Source organism: Eufriesea mexicana, unplaced genomic scaffold (genome assembly GCF_001483705.2).
Source record: "Eufriesea mexicana isolate 0111107269 unplaced genomic scaffold, ASM148370v2 scaffold3508, whole genome shotgun sequence".
NCBI lineage: Eukaryota > Metazoa > Arthropoda > Insecta > Hymenoptera > Apidae > Eufriesea > Eufriesea mexicana.
The window spans coordinates 96,458-120,521 of record NW_016911531.1 but is presented as its reverse complement, the minus strand read 5'-3'; the positions used below and the strand labels follow the sequence as shown (position 1 = coordinate 120,521).

General features: G+C 47.7%; 1 protein-coding gene across 6 annotated transcripts; it reads right to left on the bottom strand.

Moving 5' to 3' along the window:
• Positions 1-1,274: 1,274 nt before the first annotated feature.
• Positions 1,275-22,138, bottom strand: LOC108550948 (transcription factor SPT20 homolog). Of its 6 annotated transcripts, XM_017904896.1 has the most exons (12): positions 21,525-22,138; positions 20,674-20,862; positions 20,503-20,600; positions 7,460-7,549; positions 5,225-5,419; positions 5,012-5,127; positions 4,524-4,869; positions 4,324-4,436; positions 3,825-3,960; positions 3,300-3,680; positions 2,848-2,979; positions 1,275-2,541 (listed from the first exon to the last, which is right to left on the bottom strand). In XM_017904896.1, exons 2-12 carry the CDS (start codon positions 20,714-20,716, stop codon positions 2,146-2,148), a joined length of 2,046 nt encoding a protein of 681 aa, XP_017760385.1. In that variant the 5' UTR covers positions 20,717-20,862; positions 21,525-22,138; the 3' UTR covers positions 1,275-2,145. The 6 variants fall into 6 exon arrangements, with proteins under 6 accessions (XP_017760385.1, XP_017760384.1, XP_017760387.1 ...); XM_017904895.1 differs by lacking the exon at positions 21,525-22,138 and having other exon boundaries at positions 20,674-21,005; XM_017904898.1 differs by lacking the exons at positions 20,503-20,600; positions 20,674-20,862; positions 21,525-22,138 and adding an exon at positions 10,120-10,534.
• Positions 22,139-24,064: the final 1,926 nt, after the last annotated feature.

Genomic DNA, 24,064 nt, shown 5'->3' with positions numbered 1-24,064 from the left:
TTTTTTTTTTTTTTTTTTTTTTTTTTTTTTTTTTTTTTTTTTTTTTTTTTTTTTTTTTTTTTTTTTTTTTTTGTTCTTCGGTATACAGATTTACGTGATTACGACTAACTCTAGAAAAATTCTAACCCGGCCGTGTTTTCAGTCACGGATAGATACACGCGATATTTCTCGCGTTTCGGGCAATTTCGGCCAATTCGTAATAGTCTATGTAATGTTTTACATCCAATAACGATAACAACTCGTGCTTATCGTTTTTTATTTGCTGCGCGTGCATATACATATATACATACGTGCATACAGGCGTGAGTCGCGTATACGTATACATGCATTATGTACGTACGTACTTATGTATACATGTATGCACGACGTCGCCGATTAATTTTTACATTTATATTTATACGTTTCTATATAATATATACACATATATATACATGTATGTATATAAACACACGCTCACGAACACATGCACACACATATTTTTCACACTCTGCACGCGTGTGTATATATATATACCTATATATCTATATGCGTGTATATGTTATTATCGGTATATTACACTATCGATTATGTTTACATCGTAGAGACTTATAAATCTATGGAATATTATTCTTTTGTTGTATGTACAAGAATGCTGTTAGAAAGAAAGGAATTTTTTTCTTTTTTTTTTTTTTTAAACTTATCGATACCACACGTTTATATGCGTGTGTGCGCGCACATACGTCAGAAAAAATAGTTCGCGGTATAAACAATAACTTGCTAATTCCACGTGTTTCTGGAGTCAGAAATCGTGCAAAATCATCGCCGAGAACAGACGATGAAATTTGGAAAAATGTACGCGCGTACTAATTTTCGCGAGCAATCTAACGGCTTTAGATTCTTTCCCGATTGACTTGGTTCTCGTTCGACGATTTTGAACGGCCGAAGACTCGCGTCAGTACAAACTACGTTTCGTCGAAATAAATAACGCCGACTTGTTTGCTTCGTTTGCTACGATCGCATCTACAAATTCGAACGTATATACTCCTTAATAAAGGTAATAATGCCAACATCGACATCGATTCAACGAAATAAAACAAGATGAGCGAACGCGCACGAACAAAACTGTTAAATAGGCTATATCGATTAGTTTTGACGGGAATCGGTCGTAGCTCGTCTCGTCGCGTTCACTGTTCCTAGCATTCTGTCTTCCTAGCATCTGCACGAACCATTTCCGCCACTTTTTACTCCTTTGTAAAATTATACAAAAATAAGTTGCGTCATCGATTCGTGATGGCTGCTAGAGTTCCCTCGTTTTTCCTCCTTTTCTCCTCGCCGCACGATTATCTTTTCCTCGTCAGCAAATTTTATATACGAAATTTCATTTTTTTTTTTTTTCTTTTTCCACTTTTTTTTCTTTTTTCTTTTATAAGATTTCACGCAATTTTCATTCGAGCATCCTTCGTTCCCATAGATTATGCAAACAAGTTGACAACGTTTAATTGGCAATTTCGTGTCTAGTTGAGAAAACTCGTGTCCTTTTTCTAGTCCGATAAGACGCATCCATGCGAAGTCAGTTTTAAATAGACATACCCTAAATTTCTGAATATATTTCTACGAAATTACTGTTATCTATCGTTAAACGGTCCCTAACTAGATGTTCAAGGAATGCAACTTGGCTTACGCTCGCGATTCATCGTTAGTTCGTCGATAGGGTGTATGCGCGTGAGCGTCTGTCGCGCTTAGTAAAGAACGCGCAACAACGAGATATCGATTCCTTCGAACTACAGCCCGATTTTATCGGCTACTTTGGCGATTCTAATACTCTTTCGCGATTGCGCAGCTACGTTGCTCGTCCTCGCGGTGAAAAATAGTCAGTGAAAAAGTGAAACGGCAATATATATGTCCGCGTTGACGGGCATCGTGCTGCGACGCAAGGCAGTCTTTCAAACGAAACCTATATAGATCGGTTATAGCGGTTCGCGCTTTTATCCGTCGTTCGTCTTTTGATTTAACACGAAACAATCTTGCGATCGATATACCTGGAAAAAAGATATCGAATCGGATGACGCACCGAACGTCAGGCATGTTCGCGTGTTGCACGACTACGAGAAACGGTAGGAAACATTTCGAACGATCGCTGTGCGTTTTAACCAACTCGGCTCATCCTTATTTTACGGTGGAAAAATTTTGTTGCGGGTTTTGATTCGAGGACACCCAAGTGGTGAACACGTCCCTACAATGGCTAACTACGCATTCATTGCTGCAGTACTCGTCTTCCCATTCGCTGTTTGCAACTGCAGGATTTGGGCATCCGTGACGTATGCAAGCGTTAGAGGATGGCCTTTGACCGGTCATGTTGGCAGCCTGAGTCACGGAGTTGACCGTCGGCGGAGAACTCGACAACGAATCATTCTTTGGCGGATTCGTATGTATCATTTGTTGTTGTTGCTGCTGCTGTTGCTGTTGCTGCTGCTGCTGTTGTTGTTGCTGTTGCGACTGCTGTTGCTGCTGTTGATGATGTTGCGATTGTTGCGTTACTTGTTGCACTTGCTGCTGCGGCATCTGTGAAAACGTACGCGCTCTATGAATCACTTTGCATACCGATTCGATACGCGTACTCGTTAACGAGCAGCAATAAATAATCACGGGGTGGAACGCCAGTAACATTCCATTTTGTTCGTGTAATAATATCTATGCATGAAGTAGACTGGAACAGAAGAGAAGCGGGATGGTGGGCGTCGAAGCATGGAAAAGAGAATGGGATTCAACGTTGTAGAGTAAAAAATTGGCAGGTTTGAAAAATCGGAACGAAGATGGAGGGATTGAAAAACAAATAGGAAGGAATTTAAAGGAATTTACATCGCTGACCTGCATGTACTGTTGCTGCGAGACCTGTTGTTGCATGTGCTGCTGTTGCTGCGACTGTTGCTGTTGTTGTTGCTGCTGCTGTTGCTGTTGTTGCGAAATATGCGATTGCGCGATCGACGTGGACATCAGTGTCTGAAGGGGGAGTGGGAAAAGAATAGTAAAATCGAGCTTCGTCGGAAGAGTAATAATAAAAGTGGGATTCGAAATGCGTTTAGGATGCTCGCATATGCGCGCAGAAAGAAGAAACGTGCTTTTGTCTTCCTTTCAGCGATCGTCGCAATTGTCGCACTCGCGTTAAATCCGCGTTTCAAACGTTCCTGACGATCGATTCCGTAGCTGTTTAGACGCGAATAGAATTGCAAGTGTGGCACGATATTAATAAGAAATAGCACGTTAATGGGAAAACGGTGAAAGAGGTATCGCGAGCAGAGGGAAGAAAGATGAATTATTACCTGCTGCGTCTGTTGTTGCTGCGGGTTTCCTTGTATGGTTATATGATGAGGAGATTTCTTTATTTGCATTTGTTGCGCCGTTTGCTGATGATGGAGTTGCTGCTGATGCGAATGAGGATGCGAGTGTTGTTGCTGCGGCGAAGAAGGTTGAGGTTGTGGGCTGTAAACTTGATACGAAACGCTACCGGTTGTTCCATTCCCGGCGTAATTTCCGTAAGCCGCGTATTGAACTTGTTGCTGTTGCGGCGACGGCTGTTGTTGCGGTTGCTGCTGCTGATGCTGTTCGTTTTCCGCTGCACCTTTACTAACCAGAGATGCTCTATATGCCGCAAGAGCTTGCAGGTATTCCTTCTTCGCAGCTTCGGTCTTCTTCTTGTAAACCTACGAACCGTTTTTATCCGCTTTTCACGCGTTTCGAGACAAAGAGGAGGAGAAGCGAAAAAGGAGACGTTGGAAGCGGCAATGGAAAAGGTGGAAAAGGTGGAAAAGAAAGAAGAAATTGTCATTTCGCCGGGATGTACTCACATTTTTGTGTTCGGTATCCAGTGCATCCCACATGGAAGCTACGATCTTTGACACTTCGCCGAAACTCGCATTCGGATTTTGTCCTTTTATCGCGGCTTGAGTGTCCCTAAAGAATAGAGCGTACGCCGAAACAGGTCTGAAAAAGAAATAGTACGCGTATAATGCAACGAAAGCGGAAGAAGGAAGGAAGGAAGGAAGGAAGGAGGGGAAGCGAGAAAGAAGAAAGAAAGTAGGAGTGGTTGGCCAAGGATAGGCAAGTTATCTATTGGAGCAGTCGGAGTAGCATCGTTATCGACGCATAGAAAGACAGGATCATCGATTAACGGGGAGCATCGAATAGCGAGGATCGTCATTGCGTTTCTCGTTTCCCGATTTTCGATTCGATCGACTCTCGGATGAGCATCCGATGTCGCACAGCCGAGAAACGCGTGGAGTTTGAAGGCAAGCAGAAGAGGCAAGGAGGGAAGGAAAAAGGGAGAAAATGGAAAAGGTTACTCACTTTTGCGGTTCATTGGGATCCCTCTTTTTTTTCTTCTTCTGCGATTTCGGTTTTCTTTGATTTTTCGTTCCAACGTCGGTCGGTTCTGGCGAGGGTCGCTTAATGCCGGTAATCTGGAGACACGCGAACGCGAATCGCGCGAGATTCGCTGATTTATTAATTCGACGAGGAAACGTTCGAAATAATGGATCGAGACTCACCATTCCGGAATGAGGCGTACTATCGTCGCTATCTTCGCTGGTGGTAGTGTTGTTGTTCGCCTCGGGAATAGAACTCGTTTGTATCGCGGATGGACTACCGCCCGTTGGGCTCCTATACTGTATCTGCTGTTGCAACTGTTGCTGTTGTTGCTGCTGAGAGTGCATGTACTGCATATGCTGTTGCATCTGAGCTTGCTGCTGCTGCTGCTGTTGCTGCTGCTGCTGCTGTTGCTGCTGCTGCTGTTGTTGTTGTTGTTGTTGAAGCAACATTATTTGCTGACTTCCATGCTGCTGTCGCGGAGAACTCATGCTCGTATACGAACTCTGCGAGTTGGCGTATGTCGTGCTACGAATGGGAGAAGAAACAAAAACATAGGATCAACACGGGTAACGGATTTCGTACGGATCACGTGGGCAAACATGGTTATTAACCGACGACGATCAACGGGAATTTGAAAAATCGACGGACTCGCGTGGAAAAGACATACCCAACGCTGATCGGCTGCATGGAGTGATCCTGTTGCAGGTACAGAGATTGCTGGTATCCACCTGGATCAAGATTCAATCCATCCGGAGACTGTTGAACGCTACCGGTCTGTATCATCTGCGAAATAATTTGAAAAGACGGTGTCCGATGATCGGAGCGGATGCCAGGACGGCTGGTAACGTAACGATACGAGCACAACTCCTCCGGTACTCACCTGCGCTTGGTAACCGTGCATCGGATCGTGTTGGCTCTGTTGCTGCGACTGCTGTTGCTGTTGCTGCTGATGTTGATGCTGCTGATGTTGCTGATGCTGCTGATGCTGTTGATGCTGTTGATGCTGCTGATGCGAGTGGGAATGAATGGCCGGGATATCGAAATCCTCGTCGCCGAAACTCGGAGTGTGAAACGTCTGCGAAGGAGGAAAAGAAGTTGGCGCGATTTCGCAGCAGTCTAGATCATCTCGATCGACGAACGGAGTAAAAGAGAAGGCGGTGTGTCGCGTTTGGAAGAAAGCGAATCGAGACGAAGAAAGTAGGGAGAGAGAAAGAGAGGTAGAGATTGGCGGGAAGAAGCACGATTGCTCGATTCGCGATCGTTGGATCGGCCAATCGGTCGCGGCGGGGCGCCCCATCGTCGTCGTATCGTTGGAAATCCTTTTAGCGATTTATCAACGTTTCGCATAGGCAGGGAAGGAAGGAAAATACATTTGCCGTGTAGAGCGCGCGCGTCGGGCCACGGGGAATAAAAGTTTTTAAATTGGATTTAATAGCATCAGGAATTTTCCTTTGAAGGAACGTACTTGCCTATTGATCGAGTACACCTCTGCCTCTCTTCCCTCACCGTGCCCATCGCGCGCGTTACCCCTTACCTCGCGATGTTTCTCTTACTCTATCGTTTCACTTTCGCCCCTTCCCTCTCCCCCTCCCTCACACTCCCTCTCTCTCTCTCTCTTCTCCCGCATCCCTTTTCACCGCGCTTCCCGTCCCGTCCGTCCCGTCCCGTCCCGTCCCAGCCCGTCCCGTTCCGTAACGTCCCGTCGCCGTCCCTGTGTACGCGTACCCGTCCTATTTCAACTACTCCTACACCTCCTACTCCTCCTCTCCATACATCTCCACCCCCGCACCGCCGCCTCTCTCCACCTACTACTCCCTTTCCATCTCCGAATCGACTACGCGCGTCTATCCGTCTTCTTCCTCCACCGCGCCGCTTCCAAACTTTTCTTTCTCTCTATACCCTACTCGCCCCTTCCGTCGCCCTTCCCGTCGCCCTTCCTGTCGCCCTTCCCGGCCGTTCGACGCTCCTGCCCCCGTATCCTAACCAGTGCCAGAGTGCTCGTGCCCGTACCCGTGCCTGTTCCCTTTCCCTTTCCCAACCCCTCCGCGATTTCTCGTCCTCTGCCTATCCTCCGGCCGAACCAAGATAGTCGTATCTTTCCTGCACCCCCTTGGATCGCTCGCATTCTCCCGTTCGTTCCCTTCGCTCCCTTCGCTCCCTTCGCTCGTTCCCCATCGGCAACGAAGGCGCTCGCGCTTCCGCCGGTCCCCGTCGCCCGCACCCCGCAACACTCCCACGCGTCTCCGCCTCCACCCGGCTCTGCACCTGCACCACGCTCCAACCTACACACACGCGGGCACACGCGGGCACACAGCTTCGAGACCGACGGATAACCGATCGGCCTTTGCGAACCTTCTTCTCTTCTCTCCTCTCCTCTCCTCTCCTCTCCTCTCTGATCATCCGATGTGCCTCGCGAATTAACCCTTTGCGCTGCAACCACCGCGAGTTCTTCGCGTCCAAGCTCACGCACCAGCACGATGGTATCTATCTCCGAGGTGCGGGAAATTCGAAGAATCTAGAAATTTCATCCAATTTCCTCGTAGACGGAATGACGAACCCCTCGCACCGTGATTTAATCGCGAGAAATCGCGCGTCGTAAAATTACTCGATCTTGATTAGCCACTGTAGGTGTTTTACGAATGTAACTCGCGACCAGAGACCAGAGAGACTGGTTGTTACCGTACGAGGGGTTAATAACTCGAGTATCCTTCGACGTCTTCACCCTACTTCCGATTTTACGACTACGTACTCGCATACGGTAGCCCCTCGCTGATATTCCCAGCTTTTTCCCCATCGATTGTTGCAGCTGCCCTGGAGCAGAGCGAGGATCCGCGTTATCCTAGACTCCGGTGAGTATAAACGGATCTTACGCGCTTTGCTTCTCGTCGTATATAACGGACGACGATTCTCGGAATAGATCCTCCCTCGATTTTCCATCGCGTCACGGATCCCGAGCACACGCGAGTATTAGCCACCTTTGATCCGTGGGTTAGCGAAGCACCCCGTCCCGTGTCCCGAATACGAGTATTTACGTGTCCGTAGAAGAAATGGAGATCCGGGCGAGACTGAACGGAAGAAGCCGAGATCGAATGGACGAACGGTCGATGGAACTTACTTGGTCAGCCATGGCGTAGCTATTGTGGTGGTAGGAAGCGGAATGATGATGCTGCGGGACGTTCAACGAGAAGTCGAGAGTCTCGTTCCTCTGAAACAAACGAAACATTCGTATCGCGTTCGTGCCGGTGGCCGAACGCGTATCGAAAGAGAGATTCGATAAAAGCGAGACATATGGGAAATACGGGTGATTCGCGAAGCCCGGCCGGTATCCTTTTCGCCACGGGACACTCGCGCGTCCTTCCTTCCTTCTTCGGTCAACGGCCCCGACGAGCGTAGGCTCTGTCGATTCCATTCGTTCGGATGTTTCGCACCGTCCGCGACCACGGCAAATCTTTGCGCTTCCGCGTTCTCGAGAATCGCTTAATCTCGCCTCTCACGGGCTTTTCCACGCTCCGGCTGATTACGGAAATCGATCCGATCGATATATCGCCAACGGTATCCACCTTCTTTTCCGTTTACTTTTTTTTCTCCCTTCCACGCCTAAGTACGCTGTCTTACTCGAGTCGTCGCCGTCTCCTCCACCTGCTCTTCACGAACCACGTTATTCGCGTTTCTCTACGGTCACCGACCCAAGCGTCTATTTCGACTTTGGTGATCCGAAAGATCGTTAAATTTTCCGCCCTGCCCCCCCCCCCCCCTTTTTCGCTCATTCTCTCTCTCTCTCTCTCTCTCTCTCTCTTTGACGACTCGACGAATAGTAGATGGCGAGGTACGGAAGAAATAACGGTCCGTAAATATTCGAAATTTCCATCACCGTCTGTAGGAAAAAGCAATTTTCCTCGTTCGAGAGAGAGAGAGAGAAAGAGGGGGAAATCTTTGATTTTCGACTGTGATGCTCGGTAGAAAGTATCGACGACTGCGCTGCCATGGAAAAGTTCGGAACGGTAGGGGCCGTATCGGACGAAGGGAAAACGATGGCGCGATTTAGTCGGAAACATCCGAAATTACCGTGTAAACGTGCCGTTTCAAGATCGATAACGAAGGAGGCAAAGAACGAGGAGTGAAAGTAAAAAACAGTACTGGAGGAGAAAGAAAGAAGTAAGGTGCACGACACGTTACTTTTCGAATAGGAGTAACAGCAGGCAAGCAGGCAAGCAGGCAGACAGGCAGGCAGGCAGGCATGCAGGCAAGAAAGCAAGCAAGCAGGTAGGTAGGTAGGTAGGTAGGTAGGTAGGTAGGTAGGTAGGTAGGTAGGTAGGTAGGTAGGTAAGCAAGGCAGACGGACAAGCAGGTAGATAAGCAGATAGGTAGGTAGGTAGGTAGAAAGGTAGATAGATTGGTTGGTTAGTTGATTGCTAGGTAGGTAGGTAGGTAGGTAGATAGGTAGACAGATCGTAAGAGACACCGATATGAAAATTCGGACTGGGCCGAAATAAGCAAGAGTTGGAGACATCGAACGAAAATTGTCATCTTCGCGATTTTCTCCAATGATATTATCGTTCGTTTATCCCGTTTAGCTCCTCGGTTCTCGATTAGCGGGTGAAAAAGGGAACAAATCACCTCTTGTTTCTACATACCAACGTTCGATTCCTTCTGCCCAAAGTACTAATTTTATGGGAAAAGAAAAGAAAGAGAAAAGAAAAAGAAAAGGAAAAGAAGAGAGAAAAGGGAAGAGATATACGAGGTAGAATATAGAAAAGCAAAACGAAAGCTAGAGATCCAATAGACGTACGAGAACGAGTCTCTTACTCGCGATATAACCGATGTTAAACCTGTTCCCCAACCCTCGCCCCTTTCCCCTCGTTATCCTCCCACCTCGTACTCGACATCACCACTTTTCCCTCCTACCTCCTTATCGCCCTCCCCCTCCTCCGCCGCCACCTCCGCACATAACAAAACGGATAAAACGTTCCGCGTGTCGTCTCCATTTTCTATTCGGGATAAATACAACGAAACGTAAACGAGTTTCGTTCGTATCGCGGCATAATCGCGGCATAATCGTGGTATAAATTCGATAAATGCAACGGTAAAACGCGAGCCAAGGTTTCTTCTCGTTGGTCAATTCGATTCGCCAAACGAGACTCCGAAACTCCAACGATCTGAGCCAGTTTTCAGCGTCATTCCTCCAGTTCAACCGACACCCGACAGATGGCGTTGCTAGTTTATCTCCAATACATCTCGAAAGCAAATACGATTGTTCCACGAAATAACAAATCGTAACATCGCCACGGCGTTGCTATTCGTTTGTTCGATCGGTGATTCGCGAAATATTTAAGAAATTTCCAGCAAAATAGATATATAACGCGTTAATCGAAACGCAATTCAAAAATCGATCACTTACCGATAAGACGAACCGACGACTCGTCGGGACGAGATCCAGGTTATCGAATGCACGTGCAACGAGCAACGTGCCGCGATACCGTTAATGTACCACGATGAATCCGTCTCTTTTAAAACACACAGCCTCTTTCTGCAAAAATCATTCGGTTCGAAAGCAAATAACTCGAAAGAAAACTATATACGATCGAAAATACAGAAGCGAAGCGAAAAGAAACCAGACGAAACGAAATGAAACGAAACAACGAAACCAAACGATTCGATTCGATTCGATTCGATTCGATTCGATTCGCGAGGATCCCTTGTCATGCGACCGTCTATGCACACGTCGACACTTGTCAAGCAACACGTTTTCACCACATCACTACGTTTTTTCCTTACGCTATATCCGTCTGGATAAACACCTATACGACGATCTTATTAAAACGTAACAAGTAACCAAAATACAAATCGCTACGTAATATACACAACGTATTCGACTCGTGGCGTAACTCGTGACAGCGTGGCAAAACGACGCGCGCTCCTCGCGGCGGCCGGCGCGGGAATGATTGAAGGAGGTTCATTTTCTGGCACGCTTCAATAGTGGGGATAGATCTCTCGATAGGGGAGTAGACGCGCGCGCCCCCTGCCTTACGTACTCGCTCTATGCACGTATATCGCGATAGGATCCGATGCAACGAAACGACACGAAATCACACGACACGGGCATAAGTATTACACGTATACTACGTGTCTAACCATTTGCGAAAAATTCTACAAGCGCCATGAGCAAACAGCATCCACGTCTTTCTTTCTTTCCTCCGTATCTCTACGTTCGTCTTCTTTATATCTCGTCCAACCAACGATACTCGTTCGCATATATATATATATATATATATATTATGCTCCAATTACGAACCTCGTCGATTTATTCTCACATGGAAATAAAAATAATTCTCCTCGAGCATCAACCGCCCGTCTGTCGAAACACCAACTACAATCGAACGTGATTCCGAGCTCGTTCTCGAATGAGATCGAATCGTTTGACATCCAGTTATATCGATATATAGTCCGAAACGTTCGAATCACGCGTTTACTGTCGGATACCGAAGCGGTAACGTTAAATACCCCTCTCGTGTGTTTCTTGCATGGACATGGGATTTTATTTCAGAACCACGTTGAATCACGCGAATAACATTCGTGGTTCGTGGCCCAGTTAACAAGCTGTGATCGCTACACCGTAGAAGAAAGGGGTCGGTTTGAAACATGGAGAGGGGCCAAGAAGTAGGAGTGGGGTCTTCGTAGTGTGGCGGGAGCGGAGGAAAGTAGTGTGTATACAGGATTGAAAGAGAACGACAGCTCAACGGACAGAGGAAAGAGGACTCGCGACGTATGACGCGCGCGCGACCGCGGCCAACGATGACGAAAGGGATGCACGACAGAGAGGTATATATATACGAACATTTTCTTTTTCTCCTCGAAAGAAAAAAAAGAATCCAACGAATCGACGATATATCTTTCGATCGTACGGTAACGAAGGATACACGCAAGTGTCGTAAGTATCCTTGGTTAAAATATCTCTCGCCTACGCAAATGTCTTTTCTTCTTTTTTCGAGGTTCGAGAACTAGCATATAACCAAAACGAATCGGTATCCAGAGGGATTCGCGTCGGTTTAACCGCGTTCGTGCCAGATTGGAAGGTGTAGAAGGGAAACTAGCTACTAAAAATGTCTTCTTTCCAATCGGAAGAACTAACTAGAACCGGCAATAGATGGCACGTTTAACGCTCGTCAAACGCGTGTTATCTACCGATACTCGGTTACTCGAATATTCCAAGAAAGTAGGACACGACAGTGATGGCAACGGAGTGTGCCGCGTGGCCCGAGGAAACAGGGGTTACGTCGGAGTTTATAAAGAGTCATTACATTCCCGTGAAAGGTGGCTTTAATTTCAGTGGCATTCCAATCGCATTAACGTATATTCCCGCGCATTTGTATTCGTCTGCGCGAAGCGATCTATTCGAAACATTTACTCGAACCGAGTCGATACGATCGAAACGCTATGTCGCGTTTGCAACGAAAAAACCCACGTTATCTATGGCTTTCGATGTTTCTCGGAATCTTCTGTACAGCCCTACGCGTATACCTCGCGTCGCATATCGACGTAAAACGTGCCTAAAAGATGTACGCATCTCGGTGTGTAATGGAGGTCGTAAGAAAAGTGGAAGAAAAAGAAGAAAAAATTTGATACGTTTCAATCTTTATCCAAAGAACGAAAACTTTAGCGGACAGTTGGTTAAAGGAGTTTTACGAAGAAACCGCACGCTCGGTCGCGGCACTCGAATCGATATTCTCTCGCGGGACGGTCTAGCGCCACTTGGCTCGAAAAAATCAGAGAGAGACCGAGAGAGCGAGAAACCAAGAGAGGGCGAGGAAGGGAGAGGGGGGAGAGAGAGAGAGAGAGAGAGAGAGAGAGAGAGAGAGAGGGGGATAACAAAGATCGTCGTTTCGAGTGTCGATCGTGTTAAACGGTAATCATGTGAAAATCAACTGCGAAACGATATTATCGTACCATTCTCTCGCTGCTTCGAAGATTCATCAAACATGTTTTCCAACATCTTCGGTAAATGTTGATTTTACAAATTCCTTCGAGCGAAGGTTTGCACAGCTGATAATCGCTCGAGGCTTATCGCAGTGTGGCGATTTTCTCTTTTCGTTGTTCAACATATTTCTCTTTTTTTGCCATATGTTTGCACTTTCCCGTTCCCCTGCCTCTTCCCCGCGTCTCTCGTCGCCGCCGCGCCCCCGCCCTACCCCACCCCACCTCACCCTCGCCCTGTTCATGGTCCCCTTCTCCTGACGCAGTACCACCTCCAACCCTTTTAGTTCCGCCACAACGCGTCGAGGTGAATCGCGCAACTCGCAAATGCGTTTCATCCTTATCCCGTGCATATGTCGATTCGTATTATCGTCGACGGGGACTCTTAAACCGGTTTTACTTATTACGCGAGCGTCCGCTTATCTCGCGTAGATCTCTTATTACCAGTCACGGTAAGCGAGCGTTTCTCCGTTCCCGCGATCTGTTCCTCTCTCGCGTTCCTACGTTCTAATTCTTTTTCCAGCCATTCCATCTCCCCCCTCTTCTCTATTTCTTTCTCTCTCTCTCTCTCTCTGTCTTGCACTCTCTCTCTGTCTGTCTGTCGCGCTCGCGCATGCGCGGTCTTGGATATTCTACACCGAAATATAGTTTAGGCGATTCTCTCGTGAAAGGCCAAACAAACAAATTTTATTTCGACCGATGGAGAGTAGAAAGTGGGGAAAGGAACGGGAAACGAGAAGGGGAAGAAACGATGGAGGAAGACTAGGGAGAAAAGAGAGCGTGCAGCATAACCACGTGACCTTTTGACCGCAGGAAATTCTTCGGATAAACGAGCTTTTCACCGTACAGCCAAGAAGGGAGCAACAAGTGTGAATCTTGTCTACCCTGTGGATCGGACCGTTCTTAGCTTTCCTCTCTGCTTTTCTACACCTTTCTCTCTTCCTCTTCTCTTCCCTCTTCCACTTATGTATCTACGTCCCCTCTACCATTATGCGCGCGCAACCGCTCCTAACGATGCACACGTCGCAGCTTCGATGACCTATTCTTTCCTACGAATGGCAACGGATCGAGCAAATTCGATGAAAAATTTTGCATACATCGCGAACACGATGCCTCGCATCGTCCTCTCGGTGATAGCGTCGCGTCAGACAGGTACAGGTTAAACGTTAGCCACAGAGAACGCGGTAAAAGCGTTGATCGCGTGAACCGAACGACGCGTTTAGCGTGTAACGAGTTTAATTTCAATGCCATTGACAGCGGGGATAGAAAATTTGTTGCAAATTCGCTGCGACTCGTGTAGCGATTGCACGGCATGTAAGGAACTCGCAAACGGCGCAGAGGTCCGAACGCGATACGAGATACTCTGAAATGCTTATTCACCGCTACGGAATGAATAATGGACTGCTAGCAAAATACGTCGAAACATAAATATTGTATCTGGAACGCTATATATTACCTGTATCGAATACATTATCTAGATCGTTCTCCGTTCTCCGTTCTGCTAGTTGTTATCTGATCGAGATCGTTGCCATGGGAATGCGCATATGCGACTCGATCCGATTGTTTCGTGTCGCGGGACGAAACAACGTGCCACGGCATTTTCGCGAAAACGGTCGGATTTGGATTTTTCTAAACGTGGTATTCCTTTTCTTATAATCGTGATTTGGCATGCCCGGATTACGATAGGCGAGATCGTTCGCAACATGGCCACATACGCGTGTAATTGCCGGACCGGAATGTTCCGTTGCTTCCACCCGTATCCACCGATCTCTCGTACATTCGATTTCTTACAGCTCTCCCTCTCTCTTTCTCTCTCCCCCCTCCCTCTCCCTTACTCTCACTCTCTATCTCTATCCCTATCTCGCTCTACACCGCTACAGCTCCCATTCGATTTTGTTCGATTGCTGTCTACTAGAGATAGAAGGAAAAATGGTGAGAGCAGGTAGGGCAGGGGGCTCGAGGTGGGTAGGGAGGAGGGGGGTTAGTAGGTGGAGAGGTCGACAGCAGCCATATCCTAGCGGAGGTCGGGCGGCGCGCGAGGAAACGTAATCATTTGCAATCCCGCGTAGAACCGCTTTGAAACTCCACGAAGGAATTTATTAAAGTTTGACTAAGTCGCTTTACAAAGTTTCATCGGTGCACCGAGGCACCGAAGTACCAAGAGGTGTACCGGGGCAGGAGAGCGGGGATTGCGTGGTGCTTGGAGAGAGGAGATCGTGGAGCAGCAGCGCGCGGCAGTCGCGGGGTACAGCCACGGGCTTCGGCGCGGGGCACAGCGAGGGGCACGGCGCGGGGTACGGCGCGGAGTAGAGCGCGGGCCACGACAAGGAAACGCAGGGGAATCCCCTCGAAGAAGCGGGACGAATTGCCGAAAGAGACGAAGGCGGGAGGAGCAGTCGAAATAGACGAAGAAGGGCTAGCGACGGTGTGTGGCGATGGTGACGACGGTACAGGAGTAACGGAAGAAGAAGGAGAAGGAAGAGAGGGGTTGGAGGGTGAGAAGGAGGTGAAGGATGAGTGGGAAGAGCTGGAGGACGGGGCTGGGAGGCGGCGGAGGCGACGGCGGCAGCGACGATGGTGGGGGTCGGGGGGTCCGCGGGCGGGGGTGGTTGGGCCGGTGACGAAGGAGGCGGAGGGTGACGGCGAAGGATGTAGAGGTAGAGGTGGGGGCGGCGGCGGTGGTGGTGGAAGGGGCGGCGGAGGAGGAGGAGGAGGAGGCAGCAGCGAACGCGAAACGACGATGAGAAGCGAACGAGGTGAGGCGGCAGAGGAAGGTGAGGGAGAGAGGGAGAGAGAGGGAGAGAGAGAGAGAGGAACGGTGGAAGGAACAGTCGGAGGACGGGGGAGGCGATGGGTGGTCGTCTTAAGCGGGGTCGGAGGGGAAGTACAGGAGGGGGCAAAGTTACTTTCCCGGAGAAATAAAAGTTAATGGAGTTCCATACCCCCTCGCCCCGCTACCTCTGTAGCCTTTTTCTTCTCTTCCATCTCCTTGCCGGCGTACAACTTTCACGAAAGTTATTATATCTTAATTTACTATTGAACATTATCTGAAATTTCTCCAACGTTTCCGTTTTAATGCGCTAAAGAACACCAACGAAGAATACGCGTAACTTGGCTGGACTACTCTGGAGAAGGAATAACGCGAATATCGGATTTCATTTGATTGCTTTAAAAAAGAAGGAAAAGAAAAAGGCAAGAGAGAAAGGGAAGAAAAGGGTGCAAGATGAATAGATAAGATAAAAAAGGGCGATACGAGGAGGTGGCGATACGCTGAGGACACTCGGTTTCGTACAAAGTTGCGTCTACGCGTGCAATTTGCGCCTCTCTCGCAATGACGAGTAAAACCGGCGTTTCGTAATCCCCTTAGAAAGAGAGACGCTTCGCGAAACATCGATTATCAACGTCTTAACGACTCGTTATATTCCCGACGTTTGCTTTGCTTTTACACGATGAAACTTTGACCGTTAAGCAAACATTATACCCTCCTCTATTGGATATTCGTTCGGCAATGTGGTCCGTGTCAACGACCTCGCATAATCACCAACGTATTCTCGATATCTCGTCTACGATGGAAACGAAGGAATCGACTTATTTTACTAGACTTTACCGGCCAACCTATTTTCTTCTACAACGTCAACACCGTACACTCGCTCTCTCCCTCTATCGCTACTGCTAGTCTATTCCCCGTTCCTATTTCCGTTCTCTTTTCCTTCCTTTTCCAACGTTTCGTCTTTCGGTCCACCCCCCTTCCCGTGCTTTGATTTACGACCATAAGTTGTAATATTTGCGCCACTATTGTATGGTAATACGCACGGCAAAAAATATGTTAATGGTTGCTATAAAGAAGATATACAGCATACGTATGTATCCCATTTCGCAGCATGTACTCGGTGGACATAGAAACTACGCTCTCTCTACTTTCCGTAGCTCTCTTTCTCCCTCTCTCGTCTCCCTCGAAACGAGATTTCTTTATTTCGTCTTCTCTTCTCTCCTCTCCTCCGTATACCCATTTCCGATTTCTACGTTTACTTTCTTACGTTTATTCGATCGCCGATCGATATTTACTATATTCCGATGACGAAAATCTACCGTCGTCCAAGTTGCATACTTTCCGTTACTCGTGCTTCTGCGTTTCTTCGCAGAAGAACGCGTATCGTGGAGCAAAAGGTAAATTCGACGAGTCGTGGATCGAAATTCCGGTATTCCGAATGCCAAGATCGCGTCTCGTTCGCTTCTCCCCTGGAGCAAAGGCTTCGTACGTAATCCCTTCTTCGCTGCTACCGCTGCTGCTACTGCGCTTCGCTCTTCCATAACTCGAACAATTCCAATAGTCGTTAATCTGTCGGAAACTTTCGGAAAACTTGCCGTTATTGCAGGTACAGCAGCGAGTCCATGCAAGTAAGTAGGATAAGCGGAGAGGCGCAAGGTGAAGGAGAACGATAGAGAGGAATTGGGGTAAGACGAGATGAGAAGAGACGAGGCGAAAGGAGACGAGATGAAACGGGAATAGAGGGAAGAGAAAAGGGAAAAGGGAAAAGGGAAAAGGGAAAATGGAAAATGGAAATGGGGGTGTGAGAGAGAGAGAGAGAGAGAGAGATGGGCGGGTAGGCGAGGAAGAATCGTATTTGATGGGAGGTGGAAAGGTTGTGGGAGGAAGGAGTTGGCAGGGCAGATTCTACGCGGAGATGCGACTCTAGAAGAGTCGAGGGAGAATGGGGATGGGAACCGGTGTGCCGAGGTAAGTTAAATAAACTTGTTTAGTTTCGCGGAAACTTCTGCCTGGCCATTGTATTCGACTGCCTCGCTGCCGAGTTTGCTCTGAAACTTTCGAATACGAACGAACTCGGTTCTCCGTTACGCTTTATTCGCTTGCTTTACCAACTTGCTACCTACGGTTAGTTACTCTTCCGCCTTCCCTCTTTTCCTCGGTTTTCGCATTTTCCACAATCACGCATAGGCCTTATGGCGTTCGGTCCCGTCCTCTATCTCTCGCGACAGAGGCCAGAGTTAGAGGTACTTGCGTATCGGATGGAAAATGGCGCGACACGCGATCCCGAGACGATCTCGAGACGATCCCGAGACGATGCCGAGACGATGCCGAGACGATGCCGAGACGATCGGCGAGACCTCTGGCGATACCCGGAGGTCCAAGTGCGCGGAAAAGAGAATCCGATCGGAAAGAAAATCGGGCAAAGTGCCCCGTCGTCGCTAGTGTGGCAGCAGACCGAATGGCTTATTGATTTAACGAGAGAGAGAGAGAAAGAGGCGAAAGAGAAACAGGAGGAAAGCAGGAAGCACGGTGAAGCAACGGGGAAGCATGGGGGAGTACGGGGGAGCACGGAGTACGGCTGAGCTCGAGGTGGCTGTGGGGGGTCGCGAGCGGCAGCCTGGGGGAGGTTTGTGGGTGGCTAGGCTGAGACTAGGGAGAGGGTACGGGTAGGAGATGGGTAACGTGGAATAGGCTAGGCGAAGGTGGGGGAGAGGAAGGCTCGCGGGTTCGCTGGCTCGCGAGCTCGAGAACCGGTGAAAAGAGTAGTAGGGTGAAGCAGGGTAAGGTAGGGTAAGATAGGGTCGGGGGCCGAAGAATAAGGGACACGGTTGCCAGTGCGCGCGGGGATGAAAGGGGCGAAAAGAAAGACCGAAACGAAGGAACGGTACAGAGATGCTAGTTGGCGAAATCGAACTAGTCGAAACTCGATAAAACGCTGATAATTTCGAAATCGGTTCTTCTCTTTAGCCGTAACACGGTTCTTCTCTTTAACGACCACGTTCTCTTTCCTCGTTCTACACCTTCCACCTCTTCGTCGCCACTTTGTTTCCGATACGAAACCTCTGTACTTACGTACGTATATGCGAGTTTCGCCATTTTACCCATTTCACCCATTTCCAAATCTTCCCTAATCCTTCCCACCTCTTCATCTTTCACGGACAATCTTCTTTCCATATACGCCAACCTTTCTCTTTTTCTTCTTTCCTTTGCAAATTTCTCTAATTCTCCTTGTTAAATTCTAACGCGAGAATCCGTTGCGAAGCCCTAGTAAAATATCGTAACCCAAACCGTTTGGTTGAACGACGTTCGAGCAGAGTATGGTGGCCGAATGGTCATTGGCCGATCAACAAGTGGCTCATGATTTTGTCAGTGGCTCTGCGACCGACTAGCCCGCTGGCCGGCCTGTTGTCCAACCGTCCGGCTGGCCGACTGTCTGCGTCCGGTTACCCGATGCGGTCTACCGCTAAAACACTCCAGGCATTCTCCGACCCAGCTAACTCGTCATCCATTATGCTCCTCCCATCCTATCCTGTTCGTGAAAATCCTGATCGATTAACATACCGATATAATCCAATCCACTAGAATCCAATTTTCTCCATTCTATTTTACCTTTTTCGTCCGCTACCACGTCCTTTCCGGCAACCTATACTCATTCGCGAAACGTGCCTACGTAGTCTCCGGACGAGCAACAATCGATCACGGCAAGTTACCAATCTTTCCAACTGCGCCTGTCAATTTTTTCTCCTTTACCATACTTACAGCTTTTCCCTTTTATTTTTCCTATTTCTCTCGCTTTTCCTAATTTTTCATCCAGCCGATGTCGTTGTCGCCACGTAGAGTACACCGATACCGATGACTCGAGCGAGGTTTGCAAAGGATCGCGCGCGATCGCGTTTGCGTTCGCGTTCGCGTTCGATCGTGCGGCACACTTTCTCTACGAAACATCTTGTCTATGAGCGAAAGAGAAAGCAAGTTTACCGGTAGCGGTTACTTTCCTACGCCGCTTAATTCCTCCGTTCGGCATCGTTTTATCTTTTTGCACGAAAGCTTGGAAACAGGAGGAGGCGAGTAAGCGTACTCGCGTACGTGGCGAGCAAAGTCACGAGCCCGCGCGTGTTGTGTGTGTGTGTCGAGAGCAAGCAAGCAGGAACAAAGGTGGAGAGGAAGACAAAGAATAGAGATCGGGGATCGAAGAAAAGAAGACAAGGCAAACGTGTTTTCCGATTTCATCGGACAGCATTGCTCTTGATCAAACGCGTCGCGATAAGTAAATTCGATTACCAATGTTCGTTAGAACGAATTTACTCTGCTCGCTCACCATCACCGGGATTTCAATTTTTCCCCCTCGATGCGATAGGCCCGTGCGATAGTATGTATGTAAATGTGCTGGAAATGCAGTACCTAGTCTGTACATTTGGCTCAACGATACACAGACCTACGCGCTTTTTTATGCTCTTCCAATCTACGTTTATTCATTCTTTTATGGACACCAGTTCCCTCGTAGTATAGGTTCGCCTTTCATTTTGTTTCAACCACGAAGAGAACCAAATGAAAAGCTGAAACGGTCAAAGAAGGTATACCGGGTGTAAAAATAAAGGTAGCGCGATGCCAAGCTGGCAGATCTGTGCCGTTACACCATCCGGTTTACCCGTTTCTCCTTCTTCGTGCTGCGAGCGATTGAAAAATCCAACGAGAAGATAACTGGTAAATGGAAAAGGTTACGACGAATTATGAAATGCTAAACGATAAACGATAAACGGTAACCGGTGAAGGATGCAGTGAAAGTAGCGTGGATGGTTCGCGTGTAAATCGGGTACGGTGAAGAGAAGCGAAACCATGCTCGAATCTCCGAACGCGACACGTACGTTAAACGAGGTCCGTGATAAATCCTATCGCGGATACGGCTTTTAGTTTCATACAGGCTAGACGATATTCGCCGACTGGAGAGAGCAGAATGGATAAGCGATAAACGCGAAAGAAAGGACGAAGAATGAAAAGCAAACGAAGGAGGAACGAATGGCTATGAAGACTTTTGTACACGATATAGAACGATATCGTGCGTGAGTGGCTGAGATGAAAGGAGAAGGACGAGACGAAACGAGACGAAGCGAGACGAAACGAGACGAGACCAGACGAAACGAGACGAGACCAGACGAGACCAGACGAGACCAGACGAGACGAAACGAGACGAGACGAGACGAGACGAGACGAGACGAGATGAAACGAGATGAAACGCGATGAGATGAAACGAGATACGCGATAATGCTAAACGTCATGCATCTCGCGCAACTAAACATGGTTCGCAAAACAGACGTTTCCATTGCAAATATAGAAGAGATGATTAAATTCGCGTACGTCCTTTTCTAGGATATACATGTATAAACCATAGAATAAATAGAGGTTTGAAAAAAACTGACCTTGTAAGAGAACTGGTCGAACATTCTGCAAACGTCGACGTCGTTACCGAGTATCGTATAACCGGCGTCCATGCTGTCCCGCCGTTTCTTGTCGCTGCCTAGAACGAGGCTTCTGTAAGTGAAAATCGTTCGTCGAACGATAAGGACAGAAATTTCGCGGCAAGCCAGTACCAAATAAACTGATCGCAATTGCACCGACTATGCCGTCGCTCATCGTCCCGCGGCTTCTGCCGTGGTCACCCTGCGGCTCGCCACCCTCTTCAACTGTTTCTCCTTTGATCCCCGCTCTCCTTGCTCCTTTTTCGTGAATAAATCTCTCGTAATACCAATTAACACGACACACGAATCATCCTCCTCGATCTGATTCAAATGTTCAGCCAAGTTAGTAGCTGCGCAGCCTTATCGAATCACTGATCGCGAATCGAATTGATTCGACCGATCAATCCAACACGCGGCCATATACGAGTTTCTCCCGTATGGCATCGTGAAATTTCATTTTCATCGCGATTTCGATTTCGTTACCGATTTCGTTACCGATTCCGATGCCAATGCCAATGCCAATGCCAATAGCGATAACGATACCGATACCGATACCGATACCGATACCGGTGCCGATACCGATACCAATAGCGATACCGATTTCGGTACCGATTCCGATACCGATACCGATACCGGTGCCAATTCTGATACCAATTACAATGCCGATTTCGATAAAAATGCTAATACCGATATCGATACCGATTCCGTCTTCGACTCTAATCAAGGTAAGCTAATCGAAAACGGTACTTGGTTAGTTATACGTCATAATCGTTTTTTGATAATTTCCCTTTTACGTTTCCCTCGAGATTCCGATGCTAAAATTTTTCACGTACCGCGATCTTCTCTTTGGAAAACATTCGTTCTTTCTCAAGATCGTTCACTCGAATCTTAGACACGATAGTCTAAACCGCGTAAGAGTATAACGCGATCGTAGATCCTATTCGATCGTACCCTTTCCCCGACGTATCAACTACGATATGCACCTTTTCGTTGGAACAATCATGGAACTATTACTAAAAAATAGTTCTAAAAATGGTTCTTTCGAGTTTGTCGATGATCGATTTCATCTCTGCGTCGCTTTCTTCCTCTCCTCTCCGTTATCTTCTACTTTTCTTGCCTTTCTCTTCTTTAAACTCGTTTGCCTTCGTCTACTTTTCAATTTCGACGAGGCTAGTATACGCGAGTGACACACAGCCCACGCGTCACTCGCATCGAGCGTATTTAATACTTAATCTTTAACTCGCGAGAAATGAACTTGGAATTACATATACATATGTACGTACTTCGATGATCGTTACTTTTGCGTTTACGTCACCATTCACGTCGGCTGTTTGTTAGTTAACCTAACAAAGTTAACCCGATTCGAACGAAATTGTCACCGATATAGAGATTTCACGATCGTAACCGTCGAAATACCGGCTTACCGCTGCCGGCTGTGAAACCGGAGCACGTGCATGAACCGCGTTTTTCGCTTATGGATGTCGCTTTGTTCTCGGATCTGTTTCCTTTTAACCATCTAACACCGACCACGACCACCGACTGCGCACCGGTACCGGCAATGGCAACGTCGACGCTCAGAGCGAAAGCAACGAGGACGATCGTGACGTTGGTGGTGGTGCTACTGCCGACGCCACTGCCGCCGCCACCGACGCCATCACCGCCGCCGCCGTACCCGCTGCTGCTACCACCACCACCGCCACCACCACCACCATCGCCACCACCACTACCACCACCACTACCACCACCACTGCCGCCGCCGCCGCCACCGCCGTCGTCGCCGCCGCTGCCGCCAATGTTGAACATACTGTCAGTGGTGGTGGATGTAATACCACCGAAGTAGGGGGTGGTGATGAAACGGTAGTGGAGGTAACGGTGACACTAGTAGTGGTAACAGTTCAGATCTCTCCCCCCCATCCCTCTCTCTTTTTCTCTCTCTCATTTCCTCTTTCTCTTTATCTCCTAACCTTTCATCCCATTCTTTTGCTCGATTGTATGTTTATTTATCTGTTTGCCAAGAGCTTTCTTGAGTACTGTGTGAATACCTAAACGCGCATAGAGTAAATAATGGAATAAGAAAAGAAGAAAAATTGGCGAATCGTAGCAATAATTTCGAGTGTACGTTGCAACGACCTCTACATATACGCATATGAAAATTGCTAATCCGGAAATAATTCGCATGCTAGTCGTCGCGATTTCCTTCTTTCGATGTTACTCCTTGGAACACGTATACACGTATATACGCGTAGATGAAAAGTTAAAGGACGATTCGTGTTTTGCTCGGTCCGTTTCTAGCAAGCTACCTATTACCGTAAGATTCCAAGGTAGTAACAAAGGTAGTAGAAAGAAGAGGAGAACACGGCAGTTTTAGCGGGAACGATGTTGAAGTATCAAGACGCGTGATTAATGCGACGATAAATTTGTGGAAAAATCGGTCAGGGTCGAGAACTAGAAATTACGGCTTCGACATGAACGGTCACGTGGATCGCACGTGGGTTTCATTCATGAAAGTCACCCGTAGGTCTCGGAGGTGGCGTCAGCTGTGGTAACGGTAGTGGTAAGTAGCGGTCGGTGGTGGTAGGTAGTGGAGGAAGGTAGTGGTAGGTAATGGTAAGCAATGGCAGATAGTGGTAGTGATTTTGAAATGGCGAAGATCGAGTTGGCGTATAATTTGCAGTAGCGATAGCGGCATTGCTGCAAATTTAATCATTTCCATGGTTCTTTCGCTATAACGCGGATGTGGTTACATGTTCCTAGCGATTATGCAATACCGAGAAACGCGAGCATCGTTTCATGCCGCGTAGACGTTAAAAATATCGATTTAAAAAACAGGAAATTTACCGTGCTATCGGATAACGTACACGGGTATATTTACACTGCACATATATACGCGTGCTTTGATCGCGAACGATAAATCGATCGATCGTGAAACAAAAAGCGTATAACATTTCTCGTTTTTTATTTCTTTTCTCTTTGCCTTTCGCTACACTTCTCAAGGTTCAAAGTGTCATTTCCCATTTCTTTTCTTCTCGAGTAGAAGTATGCTCCATTCGCGTGTCGACTACACCACGCTCCGATTACCATTCTTATCTATGGTTCTCGAGCCCTGGTGTTGTTCGAGCAACGAGCTTGACATCGTGCCACGAATACTCTATAATCGGAACGACTCCAGGGTTACGCTCCATTCATATCCTCTCTCTCTCTTTCTCTCTCTCTCTCTTTTTCTCCGTTTCATCCAACCTTTTCTATCGACGGTCCCCTCTTTTTATCCCCTTGTATCCCTTTCGTACTATCCGCCTCTAAGCAATTTACTTCGGTAAAGAGTATCGCGCGATATAATCGAAATTTTATCCGGTTAGTTGGATAAAAAATAGACAAACGCGAATGCGAATTTTCGATCCGTATAGCAAATGTTCGGGAATCATCGGTATCGAACTGTCACTTCGTAAGTTTCACCGTATGTTGTTCCGTTTCGGCCTACCGATTCGTTCCTACATACATACATACATACATACATACATACATA